The 17,579-nt window shown below is 59.4% G+C and overlaps 1 protein-coding gene across 1 annotated transcript in view; it reads left to right on the top strand.

Annotated features, from left to right (window-relative positions):
• Positions 1–4,768: 4,768 nt before the first annotated feature.
• Positions 4,769–17,579, top strand: part of LOC142483763 (hormone-sensitive lipase-like) — a gene marked incomplete at its 5' end in the record, with an annotated part of 31,202 nt that continues 18,391 nt past the window's right edge. Inside the window, 2 exons of the mRNA XM_075583749.1 lie at positions 4,769–5,063; positions 7,385–7,612. Coding sequence (XP_075439864.1) covers positions 4,769–5,063; positions 7,385–7,612 — 523 coding nt within the window. The remainder of the gene's footprint in view (positions 5,064–7,384; positions 7,613–17,579) is intronic.

Raw genomic sequence — 17,579 nt, 5'->3', positions numbered from 1 at the left:
GTCTCTCTGCCCCCGTGACCTGCGTCTCTGCCCCCGTGACCTGTCCCTCGGCCCCGTGACCTGCCTCTCGGCCCCCGTGACCTGCCTCTCTGCCCCCGTGACCTGGCTCTCTGCCCCCGTGACCTGCCTCTCTGCCCCCGTGACCTGTCCCTCGGCCCCCGTGACCTGTCTCTCGGCCCCCGTGACCTGCCTCTCGGCCCCCGTGACCTGCCTCTCGGCCCCCGTGACCTGCCTCTCGGCCCCCGTGACCTGCCTCTCGGCCCCCGTGACCTGCCTCTCTGCCCCCGTGACCTGCCTCTCTGCCCCCGTGACCTGCCTCTCTGCCCCCGTGACCTGCCTCTCTGCCCCCGTGACCTGCCTCTCGGCCCCCGTGACCTGCCTCTCTGCCCCCGTGACCTGCGTCTCTGTCCCCGTGACCTGCGTCTCTGTCCCCGTGACCTGCGTCTCTGCCCCCGTGACCTGCGTCTCTGTCCCCGTGACCTGCGTCTCTGCCCCCGTGACCTGCCTCTCTGCCCCCGTGACCTGCGTCTCTGTCCCCGTGACCTGCGTCTCTGCCCCCGTGACCTGCCTCTCTGTCCCCGTGACCTGCCTCTCGGCCCCCGTGACCTGCCTCTCTGCCCCCGTGACCTGCCTCTCTGCCCCCGTGACCTGTCTCTCTGCCCCCGTGACCTGCCTCTCTGCCCCCGTGACCTGCGTCTCTGCCCCCGTGACCTGCCTCTCTGCCCCCGTGACCTGCCTCTCTGCCCCCGTGACCTGTCTCTCTGTCCCCGTGACCTGCGTCTCTGCCCCCGTGACCTGCCTCTCTGCCCCCGTGACCTGCCTCTCGGCCCCGTGACCTGCCTCTCGGCCCCGTGACCTGCCTCTCGGCCCCCGTGACCTGCCTCTCTGCCCCCGTGACCTGCCTCTCTGCCCCCGTGACCTGCCTCTCTGCCCCCGTGACCTGTCTCTCTGCCCCCGTGACCTGCCTCTCTGCCCCCGTGACCTGCCTCTCTGCCCCCGTGACCTGCCTCTCTGCCCCCGTGACCTGCCTCTCTGCCCCCGTGACCTGCGTCTCTGCCCCCGTGACCTGCGTCTCTGCCCCCGTGACCTGCGTCTCTGCCCCCGTGACCTGCGTCTCCCCCGTGACCTGTCCCTCGGCCCCGTGACCTGTCTCTCGGCCCCCGTGACCTGTCCCTCTGCCCCCGTGACCTGTCCCTCTGCCCCCGTGACCTGCCTCTCTGCCCCCGTGACCTGCGTCTCTGCCCCCGTGACCTGCGTCTCTGCCCCCGTGACCTGTCCCTCGGCCCCCGTGACCTGCCTCTCGGCCCCCGTGACCTGCCTCTCGGCCCCCGTGACCTGTCTCTCGGCCCCCGTGACCTGTCCCTCTGCCCCCGTGACCTGTCCCTCTGCCCCCGTGACCTGTCTCTCGGCCCCCGTGACCTGCCTCTCTGCCCCCGTGACCTGCCTCTCTGCCCCCGTGACCTGGCTCTCTGCCCCGTGACCTGCCTCTCTGCCCCCGTGACCTGTCTCTCGGCCCCCGTGACCTGCCTCTCTGTCCCCGTGACCTGTCCCTCGGCCCCCGTGACCTGTCCCTCGGCCCCCGTGACCTGGCTCTCTGTCCCCGTGACCTGCCTCTCTGTCCCCGTGACCTGCCTCTCTGCCCCCGTGACCTGGCTCTCTGCCCCCGTGACCTGGCTCTCTGCCCCCGTGACCTGTCTCTCTGCCCCCGTGACCTGTCTCTCTGCCCCCGTGACCTGCGTCTCTGCCCCCGTGACCTGTCCCTCGGCCCCCGTGACCTGCCTCTCTGCCCCCGTGACCTGTCTCTCGGCCCCCGTGACCTGCCTCTCTGCCCCCGTGACCTGCCTCTCTGCCCCGTGACCTGGCTCTCTGCCCCCGTGACCTGCCTCTCTGCCCCCGTGACCTGTCCCTCGGCCCCCGTGACCTGTCTCTCGGCCCCCGTGACCTGCCTCTCGGCCCCCGTGACCTGCCTCTCGGCCCCCGTGACCTGCCTCTCGGCCCCCGTGACCTGCCTCTCGGCCCCTGTGACCTGCCTCTCGGCCCCCGTGACCTGCCTCTCTGCCCCCGTGACCTGCCTCTCTGCCCCCGTGACCTGCCTCTCTGCCCCCGTGACCTGCCTCTCTGCCCCCGTGACCTGCCTCTCTGCCCCCGTGACCTGCCTCTCGGCCCCCGTGACCTGCCTCTCGGCCCCCGTGACCTGCCTCTCTGCCCCCGTGACCTGCGTCTCTGTCCCCGTGACCTGCGTCTCTGCCCCCGTGACCTGCGTCTCTGCCCCCGTGACCTGCGTCTCTGTCCCCGTGACCTGCGTCTCTGCCCCCGTGACCTGCCTCTCTGCCCCCGTGACCTGCGTCTCTGTCCCCGTGACCTGCGTCTCTGCCCCCGTGACCTGCCTCTCTGTCCCCGTGACCTGCCTCTCTGCCCCCGTGACCTGCCTCTCTGCCCCCGTGACCTGTCTCTCTGCCCCCGTGACCTGCCTCTCTGCCCCCGTGACCTGCGTCTCTGCCCCCGTGACCTGCCTCTCTGCCCCCGTGACCTGCCTCTCTGCCCCCGTGACCTGCCTCTCTGCCCCCGTGACCTGCCTCTCTGTCCCCGTGACCTGTCCCTCGGCCCCCGTGACCTGCCTCTCTGCCCCCGTGACCTGTCTCTCTGCCCCCGTGACCTGTCTCTCTGCCCCCGTGACCTGTCTCTCTGCCCCGTGACCTGTCTCTCTGTCCCCGTGACCTGCGTCTCTGCCCCCGTGACCTGCCTCTCTGCCCCCGTGACCTGCCTCTCTGCCCCCGTGACCTGCCTCTCTGTCCCCGTGACCTGTCCCTCGGCCCCCGTGACCTGCCTCTCTGCCCCCGTGACCTGTCTCTCTGCCCCCGTGACCTGTCTCTCTGCCCCGTGACCTGTCTCTCTGCCCCCGTGACCTGTCTCTCTGTCCCCGTGACCTGCGTCTCTGCCCCCGTGACCTGCCTCTCTGCCCCCGTGACCTGCCTCTCTGCCCCCGTGACCTGCCTCTCTGCCCCCGTGACCTGTCCCTCGGCCCCCGTGACCTGCCTCTCTGCCCCGTGACCTGTCTCTCTGCCCCGTGACCTGTCTCTCTGTCCCCGTGACCTGCCTCTCTGCCCCCGTGACCTGCGTCTCTGCCCCCGTGACCTGTCTCTCTGCCCCCGTGACCTGCGTCTCTGCCCCCGTGACCTGTCCCTCTGCCCCCGTGACCTGCCTCTCTGCCCCCGTGACCTGCCTCTCTGCCCCGTGACCTGCCTCTCTGCCCCGTGACCTGTCCCTCTGCCCCCGTGACCTGCCTCTCTGCCCCCGTGACCTGCGTCTCTGCCCCCGTGACCTGCCTCTCTGCCCCCGTGACCTGCGTCTCTGCCCCCGTGACCTGTCTCTCTGCCCCCGTGACCTGCGTCTCTGCCCCCGTGACCTGCCTCTCTGCCCCCGTGACCTGTCCCTCTGCCCCCGTGACCTGCCTCTCTGCCCCCGTGACCTGCCTCTCTGCCCCCGTGACCTGCTCTCTGCCCCCGTGACCTGCCTCTCTGCCCCGTGACCTGCGTCTCTGCCCCCGTGACCTGCGTCTCTGCCCCCGTGACCTGCGTCTCTGCCCCCGTGACCTGCGTCTCTGCCCCCGTGACCTGCGTCTCTGCCCCCGTGACCTGCCTCTCTGCCCCCGTGACCTGCGTCTCTGCCCCCGTGACCTGTCCCTCTGCCCCCGTGACCTGCCTCTCTGCCCCCGTGACCTGCCTCTCGGCCCCCGTGACCTGTCCCTCGGCCCCCGTGACCTGTCTCTCTGCCCCCGTGACCTGTCCCTCGGCCCCCGTGACCTGTCCCTCGGCCCCCGTGACCTGTCCCTCGGCCCCCGTGACCTGTCTCTCTGCCCCCGTGACCTGTCTCTCTGCCCCCGTGACCTGCCTCTCGGCCCCCGTGACCTGTCTCTCTGCCCCCGTGACCTGTCTCTCTGCCCCCGTGACCTGTCCCTCGGCCCCCGTGACCTGTCCCTCGGCCCCCGTGACCTGTCCCTCGGCCCCCGTGACCTGTCCCTCGGCCCCCGTGACCTGTCCCTCGGCCCCCGTGACCTGCCTCTCTGCCCCCGTGACCTGTCCCTCGGCCCCCGTGACCTGTCCCTCGGCCCCCGTGACCTGTCCCTCGGCCCCCGTGACCTGTCCCTCGGCCCCCGTGACCTGTCCCTCGGCCCCCGTGACCTGTCCCTCGGCCCCCGTGACCTGTCCCTCGGCCCCCGTGACCTGTCCCTCGGCCCCCGTGACCTGTCCCTCGGCCCCCGTGACCTGCCTCTCTGCCCCCGTGACCTGTCCCTCGGCCCCCGTGACCTGTCCCTCGGCCCCCGTGACCTGTCCCTCGGCCCCCGTGACCTGTCCCTCGGCCCCCGTGACCTGTCCCTCGGCCCCCGTGACCTGTCCCTCGGCCCCCGTGACCTGTCCCTCGGCCCCCGTGACCTGTCCCTCGGCCCCCGTGACCTGTCCCTCGGCCCCCGTGACCTGTCCCTCGGCCCCCGTGACCTGTCCCTCGGCCCCCGTGACCTGTCCCTCGGCCCCCGTGACCTGTCCCTCGGCCCCCGTGACCTGTCCCTCGGCCCCCGTGACCTGTCCCTCGGCCCCCGTGACCTGTCCCTCGGCCCCCGTGACCTGTCCCTCGGCCCCCGTGACCTGTCCCTCGGCCCCCGTGACCTGCCTCTCTGCCCCCGTGACCTGTCCCTCGGCCCCCGTGACCTGTCCCTCGGCCCCCGTGACCTGTCCCTCGGCCCCCGTGACCTGCCTCTCTGCCCCCGCAGGATAGCGAGCAGCTGAATGTCCTGGTGAAGCCTGAGGGCCCCCTGAGCCTGGACCTGCGGCTCCGGTCCCGTCCGGCCCCCCTGTCCCCTGAGCTGATCATCCATTTCCACGGCGGGGGCTTTGTGGCCCAGACCTCCAAGTCTCACGAGCCGTACCTGAGAACGTGGGCTCAGGAGCTGGGGGCCCCCATCCTGTCCGTGGACTACTCTCTGGCCCCCGAGGCTCCCTTCCCGCGGGCCCTGGAGGAGTGTTTCTACGCATACTGCTGGGCGCTGACGCACTGCCGGCTGCTGGGTCAGTATACGTTGTGTCACACACTGCATCACGTTGTGTCACACACTGCATCACGTTGTGTCACACACACTGCATCACATTGTGTCACACACTGCATCACGTTGTGTCACACACTGCATCACGTTGTGTCACACACACTGCATCACGTTGTGTGTCACACACTGCATCACGTTGTGTCACACACTGCATCACGTTGTGTGTCACACACACTGCATCACATTGTGTCACACACACTGCATCACATTGTGTCACACACACTGCATCACGTTGTGTGTCACACACACTGCATCACATTGTGTCACACACACTGCATCACATTGTGTCACACACACTGCATCACGTTGTGTGTCACACACACTGCATCACATTGTGTCACACACACTGCATCACATTGTGTCACACACTGCATCACATTGTGTCACACACACTGCATCACGTTGTGTGTCACACACACTGCATCACATTGTGTCACACACACTGCATCACATTGTGTCACACACACTGCATCACATTGTGTCACACACACTGCATCACATTGTGTGTCACACACACTGCATCACGTTGTGTGTCACACACTGCATCACGTTGTGTGTCACACACTTCATCACGTTGTGTGTCACACACTTCATCACGTTGTGTGTCACACACTGCATCACGTTGCGTGTCTCGCACTGCATCACATTGTGTGTCTCGCACTGCATCACGTTGCGTGTCTCGCACTGCATCACGTTGCGTGTCTCGCACTGCATCACATTGTGTGTCTCACACTGCATCACATTGTGTGTCTCACACTGCATCACGTTGCGTGTCACACACACTGCATCACGTTGCGTGTCACACACACTGCATCACGTTGCGTGTCACACACTGCATCACGTTGCGTGTCACACACACTGCATCACGTTGCGTGTCACACACACTGCATCACGTTGCGTGTCACACACACTGCATCACGTTGCGTGTCACACACACTGCATCACGTTGTGTGTCACACACTTCATCACGTTGTGTGTCACACACTTCATCACGTTGTGTGTCACACACTGCATCACGTTGCGTGTCTCGCACTGCATCACATTGTGTGTCTCGCACTGCATCACGTTGCGTGTCTCGCACTGCATCACGTTGCGTGTCTCGCACTGCATCACATTGTGTGTCTCACACTGCATCACGTTGTGTGTCACACACACTTCATCACGTTGCGTGTCACACACACTTCATCACGTTGTGTGTCACACACTTCATCACGTTGTGTGTCACACACTGCATCACGTTGCGTGTCTCGCACTGCATCACGTTGCGTGTCTCGCACTGCATCACATTGTGTGTCTCGCACTGCATCACGTTGCGTGTCTCGCACTGCATCACGTTGCGTGTCTCGCACTGCATCACATTGTGTGTCTCACACTGCATCACATTGTGTGTCTCACACTTCATCACGTTGTGTGTCACACACTTCATCACATTGTCACACACACTGCATCACGTTGCGTGTCTCGCACTGCATCACGTTGCGTGTCTCGCACTGCATCACATTGTGTGTCTCACACTGCATCTCATTGTGTGTCTCACACTGCATCACGTTGCGTGTCACACACACTGCATCACGTTGCGTGTCACACACACTGCATCACGTTGCGTGTCACACACACTGCATCACATTGTGTGTCTCACACTGCATCACGTTGCGTGTCACACACACTGCATCACGTTGCGTGTCACACACACTGCATCACGTTGCGTGTCACACACTGCATCACGTTGCGTGTCACACACACTGCATCACGTTGCGTGTCACACACACTGCATCACGTTGCGTGTCACACACACTGCATCACGTTGCGTGTCACACACACTGCATCACGTTGCGTGTCACACACACTGCATCACGTTGCGTGTCACACACACTGCATCACGTTGCGTGTCACACACACTGCATCACGTTGCGTGACACACACACTGCATCACGTTGCGTGTCACACACACTGCATCACGTTGCGTGTCTCGCACTGCATCACGTTGCGTGTCTCGCACTGCATCACATGGTGTGTCTCGCACTGCATCACGTTGCGTGTCACACACACTGCATCACGTTGCGTGTCACACACACTGCATCACGTTGCGTGTCACACACACTGCATCACGTTGCGTGTCACACACACTGCATCACGTTGCGTGTCACACACACTGCATCACGTTGCGTGTCACACACACTGCATCACGTTGCGTGTCACACACACTGCATCACGTTGCGTGTCACACACACTGCATCACGTTGCGTGTCACAGTGCGGGTGTGACATTGTCCCTTCCCGTGGCCAGGTTCCACGGCAGAGCGTGTGTGCCTTGCAGGTGACAGTGCCGGCGGTAACCTCTGTATAACGGTGTCTCTGCGAGCTGCCGCAGTGGGGATTCGGATGCCAGATGGGATAATGGCGGCTTATCCAGCGACACTGCTGCAGGCCACCGCGTCGCCGTCCCGCCTGCTCACCCTGATCGACCCGCTGCTCCCGCTCAGCGTGCTGTCCAAGTGTCTGAGCGCGTATGCAGGTACAGTGACACAACCTTCACACATGTACTGGGAGTGTGTGTGTGTGTGTTAGCAGAGGTACTGTGACACTGTGTGTGTGTGTGTGTGTTAGCAGAGGTACTGTGACACTTTGTGTGTGTGTCTGTCTGTCTGATAGCACAGGTACTGTGATACCGTGTGTGTGTGTGTGTGTGTGTGTGTGTGTGTGTGTGTGTTAGCAGAGGTACTGTGACACAGTGTGTGTGTGTGTGTGTGTGTGTGTGTGTGTGTGTGTGTGTGTGTGTGTGTTAGCAGATGTACTGTGACACTGTGTGTGTGTGTCTGTCTGTCTGATAGCACAGGTACTGTGACACTGTGTGTGTGTCTGTCTGTCTGTCTGATAGCACAGGTACTGTGACACTGTGTGTGTGTGTGTGTGTCTCTGATAGCACAGGTACTGTGACACTGTGTGTGTGTGTGTGTCTCTGATTGCACAGGTACTGTGATACTGTGTGTGTCTCTGATAGCACAGGTACTGTGATACTGTGTGTGTGTCTGATAGCACAGTTACTGTGATACTGTGTGTGTGTCTGATACAGTAGCACAGGTACTGTGATACTGTGAGTGTGTGTCTGATAGCACAGGTACTGTGATACTGTGTGTGTGTCTGATAGCACAGTTACTGTGATACTGTGTGTGTGTCTGATAGCACAGGTACTGTGATACTGTGAGTGTGTGTCTGATAGCACAGGTACTGTGATACTGTGTGTGTGTCTGATAGCACAGGTACTGTGATACTGTGGGTGTGTGTCTCTGATAGCACAGGTACTGTGATACTGTGTGTGTGTGTGTGTGTGTGTGTGTGTCTCTGATAGCACAGGTACTGTGATACTGTGTGTGTGTGTGTGTGTGTGTCTGATAGCACAGGTACTGTGATACTGTGTGTGTGTCTGATAGCACAGGTACTGTGATACTGTGGGTGTGTGTGTGTGTGTGTGTGTGTGTGTGTGTGTCTGATAGCACAGGTACTGTGATACTGTGTGTGTCTCTGATAGCACAGGTACTGTGATACTGTGTGTGTGTCTGATAGCACAGGTAATGTGATACTGTGTGTGTGTGTGTGTGTGTGTGTGTGTGTGTGTGTCTGATAGCACAGGTACTGTGATACTGTGTGTGTCTCTGATAGCACAGGTACTGTGATACTGTGTGTGTCTCTGATAGCACAGGTACTGTGATACTGTGTGTGTGTGCGTGTGTGTGTGTGTGTGTGTCTGATAGCACAGGTACTGTGATACTGTGTGTGTCTATGATAGCACAGGTACTGTGATACTGTGTGTGTGTGTGTGTGTGTCTCTGATAGCACAGGTACTGTGATACTGTGTGTGTGTGTGCCTCTGATTGCACAGGTACTGTGATACTGTGTGTGTGTGTGTGTGTGTGTGTGTGTGTGTGTGTGTGTGTGTGTGTGTGTGTGTGTGTGTGTGTGTGTGTCTGATAGCACAGGTACTGTGATACTGTGTGTGTCTATGATAGCACAGGTACTGTGATACTGTGTGTGTGTGTCTGATAGCACAGGTACTGTGATACTGTGTGTGTGTCTCTGATAGCACAGGTACTGTGATACTGTGTGTGTCTCTGATAGCACAGGTACTGTGATACTGTGAGTGTCTCTGATAGCACAGGTACTGTGATACTGTGTGTGTGTCTGATAGCACAGGTACTGTGATACTGTGTGTGTGTGTGTGTGTGTGTGTGTGTCTGATAGCACAGGTACTGTGATACTGTGTGTGTGTGTGTGTGTGTGTGTGTGTCTGATAGCACAGGTACTGTGATCCTGTGTGTGTCTCTGATAGCACAGGTACTGTGATACTGTGTGTGTGTGTGTCTGATAGCACAGGTACTGTGATACTGTGTGTTTGTGTCTCTGATAGCACAGGTACTGTGATACTGTGTGTGTGTCTCTGATAGCACAGGTACTGTGATACTGTGTGTGTGTCTCTGATAGCACAGGTACTGTGATACTGTGTGTGTGTGTGTGTGTGTGTGTGTGTGTGTGTGTGTGTGTGTGTGTGTGTGTGTGTGTGTCTGATAGCACAGGTACTGTGATACTGTGTGTGTGTGTGTCTGATAGCACAGGTACTGTGATACTGTGTGTGTGTGTGTGTGTGTCTCTGATAGCACAGGTACTGTGATACTGTGTGTGTGTGTGTGTGTGTCTCTGATAGCACCGGTACTGTGATACTGTGTGTGTCTCTGATAGCACAGGTACTGTGATACTGTGTGTGTGTGTGTGTCTCTGATAGCACAGGTACTGTGATACTGTGTGTGTGTCTCTGATAGCACAGGTACTGTGAAACTGTGTGTGTGAGTGTGTCTCTGATAGCACAGGTACTGTGATACTGTGTGTGTGTGTGTGTGTGTGTGTGTGTGTGTGTGTCTCTGATAGCACAGGTACTGTGATACTGTGTGTGTCTCTGATACTGTAGCACAGGTACTGTGATACTGTGTGTGTCTCTGATAGCACAGGTACTGTGATACTGTGTGTGTGTGTGTCTCTGATAGCACAGGTACTGTGATACTGTGTTTGTGTCTCTGATAGCACAGGTACTGTGATACTGTGTGTGTGTGTGTCTCTGATAGCACGGGTACTGTGATACTGTGTGTGTGTGTGTCTCTGATAGCACAGGTACTGTGATACTGTGTGTGTGTGTCTCTGATAGCACAGGTACTGTGATACTGTGTGTGTCTCTGATAGCACAGGTACTGTGATACTGTGTTTGTGTCTCTGATAGCACAGGTACTGTGATACTGTGTGTGTCTCTGATACTGTAGCACAGGTACTGTGATACTGTGTGTGTCTCTGATAGCACAGGTACTGTGATACTGTGTGTGTGTGTGTCTCTGATAGCACAGGTACTGTGATACTGTGTGTGTGTGTGTCTCTGATAGCACAGGTACTGTGATACTGTGTGTGTGTGTGTCTCTGATAGCACAGGTACTGTGATACTGTGTGTGTCTCTGATACTGTAGCACAGGTACTGTGATACTGTGTGTGTCTCTGATAGCACAGGTACTGTGATACTGTGTGTGTGTGTCTGATAGCACAGGTACTGTGATACTGTGTTTGTGTCTCTGATAGCACGGGTACTGTGATACTGTGTGTGTGTGTGTGTGTGTCTCTGATAGCACAGGTACTGTGATACTGTGTTTGTGTCTCTGATAGCACAGGTACTGTGATACTGTGTTTGTGTCTCTGATAGCACGGGTACTGTGATACTGTGTGTGTGTGTGTGTCTCTGATAGCACAGGTACTGTGATACTGTGTGTGTGTCTCTGATAGCACAGGTACTGTGATACTGTGTGTGTCTCTGATAGCACAGGTACTGTGATACTGTGTGTGTCTCTGATAGCACAGGTACTGTGATACTGTGTGTGTGTGTGTGTGTGTGTGTGTGTGTGTGTGTGTCTGATAGCACAGGTACTGTGATACTGTGTGTGTGTGTCTGATAGCACAGGTACTGTGATACTGTGTGTGTGTGTGTCTGATAGCACAGGTACTGTGATACTGTGTGTGTGTGTGTCTCTGATTGCACAGGTACTGTGATACTGTGTGTGTGTGTGTCTCTGATAGCACAGGTACTGTGATACTGTGTGTGTGTGTGTGTGTGTCTGATAGCACAGGTACTGTGATACTGTGTGTGTCTATGATAGCACAGGTACTGTGATACTGTGTGTGTGTCTCTGATAGCACAGGTACTGTGATACTGTGTGTATGTGTGTGTGTGTGTGTGTCTCTGATAGCACAGGTACTGTGATACTGTGTGTGTGTGTGTCTCTGATTGCACAGGTACTGTGATACTGTGTGTGTGTGTGTCTCTGATAGCACAGGTACTGTGATACTGTGTGTGTGTGTGTGTGTGTGTGTGTCTCTGATAGCACAGGTACTGTGATACTGTGTGTGTGTCTCTGATAGCACAGGTACTGTGATACTGTGTGTGTGTCTCTGATAGCACAGGTACTGTGATACTGTGAGTGTCTCTGATAGCACAGGTACTGTGATACTGTGTGTGTGTCTGATAGCACAGGTACTGTGATACTGTGTGTGTGTGTGTGTGTGTGTGTGTGTGTGTGTCTGATAGCACAGGTACTGTGATACTGTGTGTGTGTGTGTGTGTGTGTGTGTGTGTGTCTGATAGCACAGGTACTGTGATCCTGTGTGTGTCTCTGATAGCACAGGTACTGTGATACTGTGTGTGTGTGTCTGATAGCACAGGTACTGTGATACTGTGTGTTTGTGTCTCTGATAGCACAGGTACTGTGATACTGTGTGTGTGTCTCTGATAGCACAGGTACTGTGATACTGTGTGTGTGTCTCTGATAGCACAGGTACTGTGATACTGTGTGTGTGTGTGTGTGTGTGTGTGTGTCTGATAGCACAGGTACTGTGATACTGTGTGTGTGTGTGTCTGATAGCACAGGTACTGTGATACTGTGTGTGTGTGTGTGTGTGTCTCTGATAGCACAGGTACTGTGATACTGTGTGTGTGTGTGTGTGTGTGTCTCTGATAGCACCGGTACTGTGATACTGTGTGTGTCTCTGATAGCACAGGTACTGTGATACTGTGTGTGTGTGTGTGTCTCTGATAGCACAGGTACTGTGATACTGTGTGTGTGTCTCTGATAGCACAGGTACTGTGAAACTGTGTGTGTGAGTGTGTCTCTGATAGCACAGGTACTGTGATACTGTGTGTGTGTGTGTGTGTGTGTGTGTGTGTGTGTCTCTGATAGCACAGGTACTGTGATACTGTGTGTGTCTCTGATACTGTAGCACAGGTACTGTGATACTGTGTGTGTCTCTGATAGCACAGGTACTGTGATACTGTGTGTGTGTGTGTCTCTGATAGCACAGGTACTGTGATACTGTGTTTGTGTCTCTGATAGCACAGGTACTGTGATACTGTGTGTGTCTCTGATAGCACAGGTACTGTGATACTGTGTTTGTGTCTCTGATAGCACAGGTACTGTGATACTGTGTGTGTCTCTGATACTGTAGCACAGGTACTGTGATACTGTGTGTGTCTCTGATAGCACAGGTACTGTGATACTGTGTGTGTGTGTGTCTCTGATAGCACAGGTACTGTGATACTGTGTGTGTGTGTGTGTCTCTGATAGCACAGGTACTGTGATACTGTGTGTGTGTGTGTCTCTGATAGCACAGGTACTGTGATACTGTGTGTGTCTCTGATACTGTAGCACAGGTACTGTGATACTGTGTGTGTCTCTGATAGCACAGGTACTGTGATACTGTGTGTGTGTGTCTGATAGCACAGGTACTGTGATACTGTGTTTGTGTCTCTGATAGCACGGGTACTGTGATACTGTGTGTGTGTGTGTGTGTGTCTCTGATAGCACAGGTACTGTGATACTGTGTTTGTGTCTCTGATAGCACAGGTACTGTGATACTGTGTTTGTGTCTCTGATAGCACGGGTACTGTGATACTGTGTGTGTGTGTGTGTCTCTGATAGCACAGGTACTGTGATACTGTGTGTGTGTCTCTGATAGCACAGGTACTGTGATACTGTGTGTGTCTCTGATAGCACAGGTACTGTGATACTGTGTGTGTCTCTGATAGCACAGGTACTGTGATACTGTGTGTGTGTGTGTGTGTGTGTGTGTGTGTCTGATAGCACAGGTACTGTGATACTGTGTGTGTGTGTCTGATAGCACAGGTACTGTGATACTGTGTGTGTGTGTGTCTGATAGCACAGGTACTGTGATACTGTGTGTGTGTGTGTCTCTGATAGCACAGGTACTGTGATACTGTGTGTGTGTCTCTGATAGCACAGGTACTGTGATACTGTGTGTGTGTGTGTGTCTCTGATAGCACAGGTACTGTGATACTGTGTGTGTGTGTCTGATAGCACAGGTACTGTGACACTGTGTGTGTGTGTGTCTGATAGCACAGGTACTGTGATACTGTGTGTGTCTCTGATAGCACAGGTACTGTGATACTGTGTGTGTGTGTGTGTCTCTGATAGCACAGGTACTGTGATACTGTGTGTGTCTCTGATAGCACAGGTACTGTGATACTGTGTGTGTGTGTGTGTGTGTGTGTGTGTCTCTGATAGCACAGGTACTGTGATACTGCGTGTGTGTGTGTGTGTGTGTGTGTGTCTCTGATAGCACAGGTACTGTGATACTGTGTGTGTGTGTCTCTGATAGCACAGGTACTGTGTGTGTCTCTGATAGCACAGGTACTGTGATACTGTGTGTGTCTCTGATAGCACAGGTACTGTGATACTGCGTGTGTGTGTGTCTGATAGCACAGGTACTGTGATACTGTGTGTGTGTGTCTGATAGCACAGGTACTGTGATACTGTGTGTGTGTCTCTGATAGCACAGGTACTGTGTGTGTGTGTGTGTGTCTCTGATAGCACAGGTACTGTGTGTGTGTCTGATAGCACAGGGTGTGTGTGTGTGTGTGTGTGTGTGTGTGTGTGTTAGCACAGGTACTGTGATACTGGGGGTGTGTCTCGGGTAACATGACATTGTCACATTCTATCTGCTGTTGGTGCGGTGTCCGGGCCGGTGCCACATTGTAACTCCCTGTCACGGGAGACCGGGACCGGGCCTGTCCCGCCAGGGAGGCCGGGCCTGTCCCGCCAGGGAGGCCGGGCCTGTCCCGCCAGGGAGGCCGGGCCTGTCCCGCCAGGGAGGCCGGGCCTGTCCCGCCAGGGAGGCCGGGCCTGTCCCGCCAGGGAGGCCGGGCCTGTCCCGCCAGGGAGGCCGGGCCTGTCCCGCCAGGGAGGCCGGGCCTGTCCCGCCAGGGAGGCCGGGCCTGTCCCGCCAGGGAGGCCGGGCCTGTCCCGCCAGGGAGGCCGGGCCTGTCCCGCCAGGGAGGCCGGGCCTGTCCCGCCAGGGAGGCCGGGCCTGTCCCGCCAGGGAGGCCGGGCCTGTCCCGCCAGGGAGGCCGGGCCTGTCCCGCCAGGGAGGCCGGGCCTGTCCCGCCAGGGAGACCGGGCCTGTCCCGCCAGGGTGACCGGGCCTGTCCCGCCAGGGAGACCGGGCCTGTCCCGCCAGGGAGACCGGGCCTGTCCCGCCAGGGAGACCGGGCCTGTCCCGCCAGGGAGACCGGGCCTGTCCCGCCACGGGAGACCGGGCCTGTCCCGCCACGGGAGACCGGGCCGCCAGGTACTGTGGTACTGTGTACTGTGGTACACGGGAGACCGGACCGCCAGGTACTGTGGTACTGTGATACTGCGTGTGTGTGTGTGTGTGTGTGTGTGTGTGTGTGTCTCTGATAGCACAGGTACTGTGATACTGTGTGTGTGTGTCTGATAGCACAGGTACTGTGATACTGTGTGTGTGTCTCTGATAGCACAGGTACTGTGTGTGTGTGTGTGTGTGTCTCTGATAGCACAGGTACTGTGTGTGTGTCTGATAGCACAGGGTGTGTGTGTGTGTGTGTGTGTGTGTGTGTGTGTGTGTGTGTGTGTGTTAGCACAGGTACTGTGATACTGGGGGTGTGTCTCGGGTAACATGACATTGTCACATTCTATCTGCTGTTGGTGCGGTGTCCCGCCAGGGAGGCCGGGCCTGTCCCGCCAGGGAGGCCGGGCCTGTCCCGCCAGGGAGGCCGGGCCTGTCCCGCCAGGGAGGCCGGGCCTGTCCCGCCAGGGAGGCCGGGCCTGTCCCGCCAGGGAGGCCGGGCCTGTCCCGCCAGGGAGGCCGGGCCTGTCCCGCCAGGGAGGCCGGGCCTGTCCCGCCAGGGAGGCCGGGCCTGTCCCGCCAGGGAGGCCGGGCCTGTCCCGCCAGGGAGGCCGGGCCTGTCCCGCCAGGGAGGCCGGGCCTGTCCCGCCAGGGAGGCCGGGCCTGTCCCGCCAGGGAGGCCGGGCCTGTCCCGCCAGGGAGACCGGGCCTGTCCCGCCAGGGAGACCGGGCCTGTCCCGCCACGGGAGACCGGGCCTGTCCCGCCACGGAGACCGGGCCTGTCCCGCCAGGGAGACCGGGCCTGTCCCGCCACGGGAGACCGGGCCTGTCCCGCCACGGGAGACCGGGCCTGTCCCGCCACGGGAGACCGGGCCTGTCCCGCCACGGGAGACCGGGCCTGTCCCGCCACGGGAGACCGGGCCTGTCCCGCCACGGGAGACCGGGCCTGTCCCGCCACGGGAGACCGGGCCTGTCCCGCCACGGGAGACCGGGCCTGTCCCGCCACGGGAGACCGGGCCTGTCCCGCCACGGGAGACCGGGCCTGTCCCGCCACGGGAGACCGGGCCTGTCCCGCCACGGGAGACCGGGCCTGTCCCGCCAGGGAGGCCGGGCCTGTCCCGCCAGGGAGGCCGGGCCTGTCCCGCCAGGGAGGCCGGGCCTGTCCCGCCAGGGAGGCCGGGCCTGTCCCGCCAGGGAGGCCGGGCCTGTCCCGCCAGGGAGGCCGGGCCTGTCCCGCCAGGGAGGCCGGGCCTGTCCCGCCAGGGAGGCCGGGCCTGTCCCGCCAGGGAGGCCGGGCCTGTCCCGCCAGGGAGACCGGGCCTGTCCCGCCAGGGAGACCGGGCCTGTCCCGCCACGGGAGGTACTGTGATACTGTGTGTGTGTGTGTGTCTCTGATAGCACAGGTACTGTGATACTGTGTGTGTGTGTCTCTGATAGCACAGGTACTGTGATACTGTGTGTGTCTCTGATAGCACAGGTACTGTGATACTGTGTGTGTGTGTGTGTGTGTGTGTGTGTCTCTGATAGCACAGGTACTGTGATACTGCGTGTGTGTGTGTGTGTGTGTGTGTGTGTGTCTCTGATAGCACAGGTACTGTGATACTGTGTGTGTGTGTCTCTGATAGCACAGGTACTGTGATACTGTGTGTGTCTCTGATAGCACAGGTACTGTGATACTGTGTGTGTCTCTGATAGCACAGGTACTGTGATACTGCGTGTGTGTGTGTCTGATAGCACAGGTACTGTGATACTGTGTGTGTGTGTCTGATAGCACAGGTACTGTGATACTGTGTGTGTGTCTCTGATAGCACAGGTACTGTGTGTGTGTGTGTGTGTGTGTCTCTGATAGCACAGGTACTGTGTGTGTGTCTGATAGCACAGGGTGTGTGTGTGTGTGTGTGTGTGTGTGTGTGTGTGTGTTAGCACAGGTACTGTGATACTGGGGGTGTGTCTCGGGTAACATGACATTGTCACATTCTATCTGCTGTTGGTGCGGTGTCCGGGCCGGTGCCACATTGTAACTCCCTGTCACGGGAGACCGGGACCGGGCCTGTCCCGCCAGGGAGGCCGGGCCTGTCCCGCCAGGGAGGCCGGGCCTGTCCCGCCAGGGAGGCCGGGCCTGTCCCGCCAGGGAGGCCGGGCCTGTCCCGCCAGGGAGGCCGGGCCTGTCCCGCCAGGGAGGCCGGGCCTGTCCCGCCAGGGAGGCCGGGCCTGTCCCGCCAGGGAGGCCGGGCCTGTCCCGCCAGGGAGGCCGGGCCTGTCCCGCCAGGGAGGCCGGGCCTGTCCCGCCAGGGAGGCCGGGCCTGTCCCGCCAGGGAGGCCGGGCCTGTCCCGCCAGGGAGGCCGGGCCTGTCCCGCCAGGGAGACCGGGCCTGTCCCGCCAGGGAGACCGGGCCTGTCCCGCCACGGGAGACCGGGCCTGTCCCGCCACGGGAGGCCGGGCCTGTCCCGCCAGGGAGGCCGGGCCTGTCCCGCCAGGGAGGCCGGGCCTGTCCCGCCACGGGAGGCCGGGCCTGTCCCGCCACGGGAGACCGGGCCTGTCCCGCCACGGGAGACCGGGCCTGTCCCGCCACGGGAGACCGGGCCTGTCCCGCCAGGGAGACCGGGCCTGTCCCGCCAGGGAGACCGGGCCTGTCCCGCCAGGGAGACCGGGCCTGTCCCGCCAGGGAGACCGGGCCTGTCCCGCCAGGGAGACCGGGCCTGTCCCGCCAGGGAGACCGGGCCTGTCCCGCCAGGGAGACCGGGCCTGTCCCGCCAGGGAGACCGGGCCTGTCCCGCCAGGGAGACCGGGCCTGTCC

The sequence above is a fragment of the Ascaphus truei genome, unplaced genomic scaffold (genome assembly GCF_040206685.1).
Source record: "Ascaphus truei isolate aAscTru1 unplaced genomic scaffold, aAscTru1.hap1 HAP1_SCAFFOLD_366, whole genome shotgun sequence".
Lineage (NCBI taxonomy): Eukaryota > Metazoa > Chordata > Amphibia > Anura > Ascaphidae > Ascaphus > Ascaphus truei.
The sequence above is the reverse complement of the archived record's forward strand: the minus strand, read 5'-3'. Positions and strand labels throughout refer to the sequence as shown.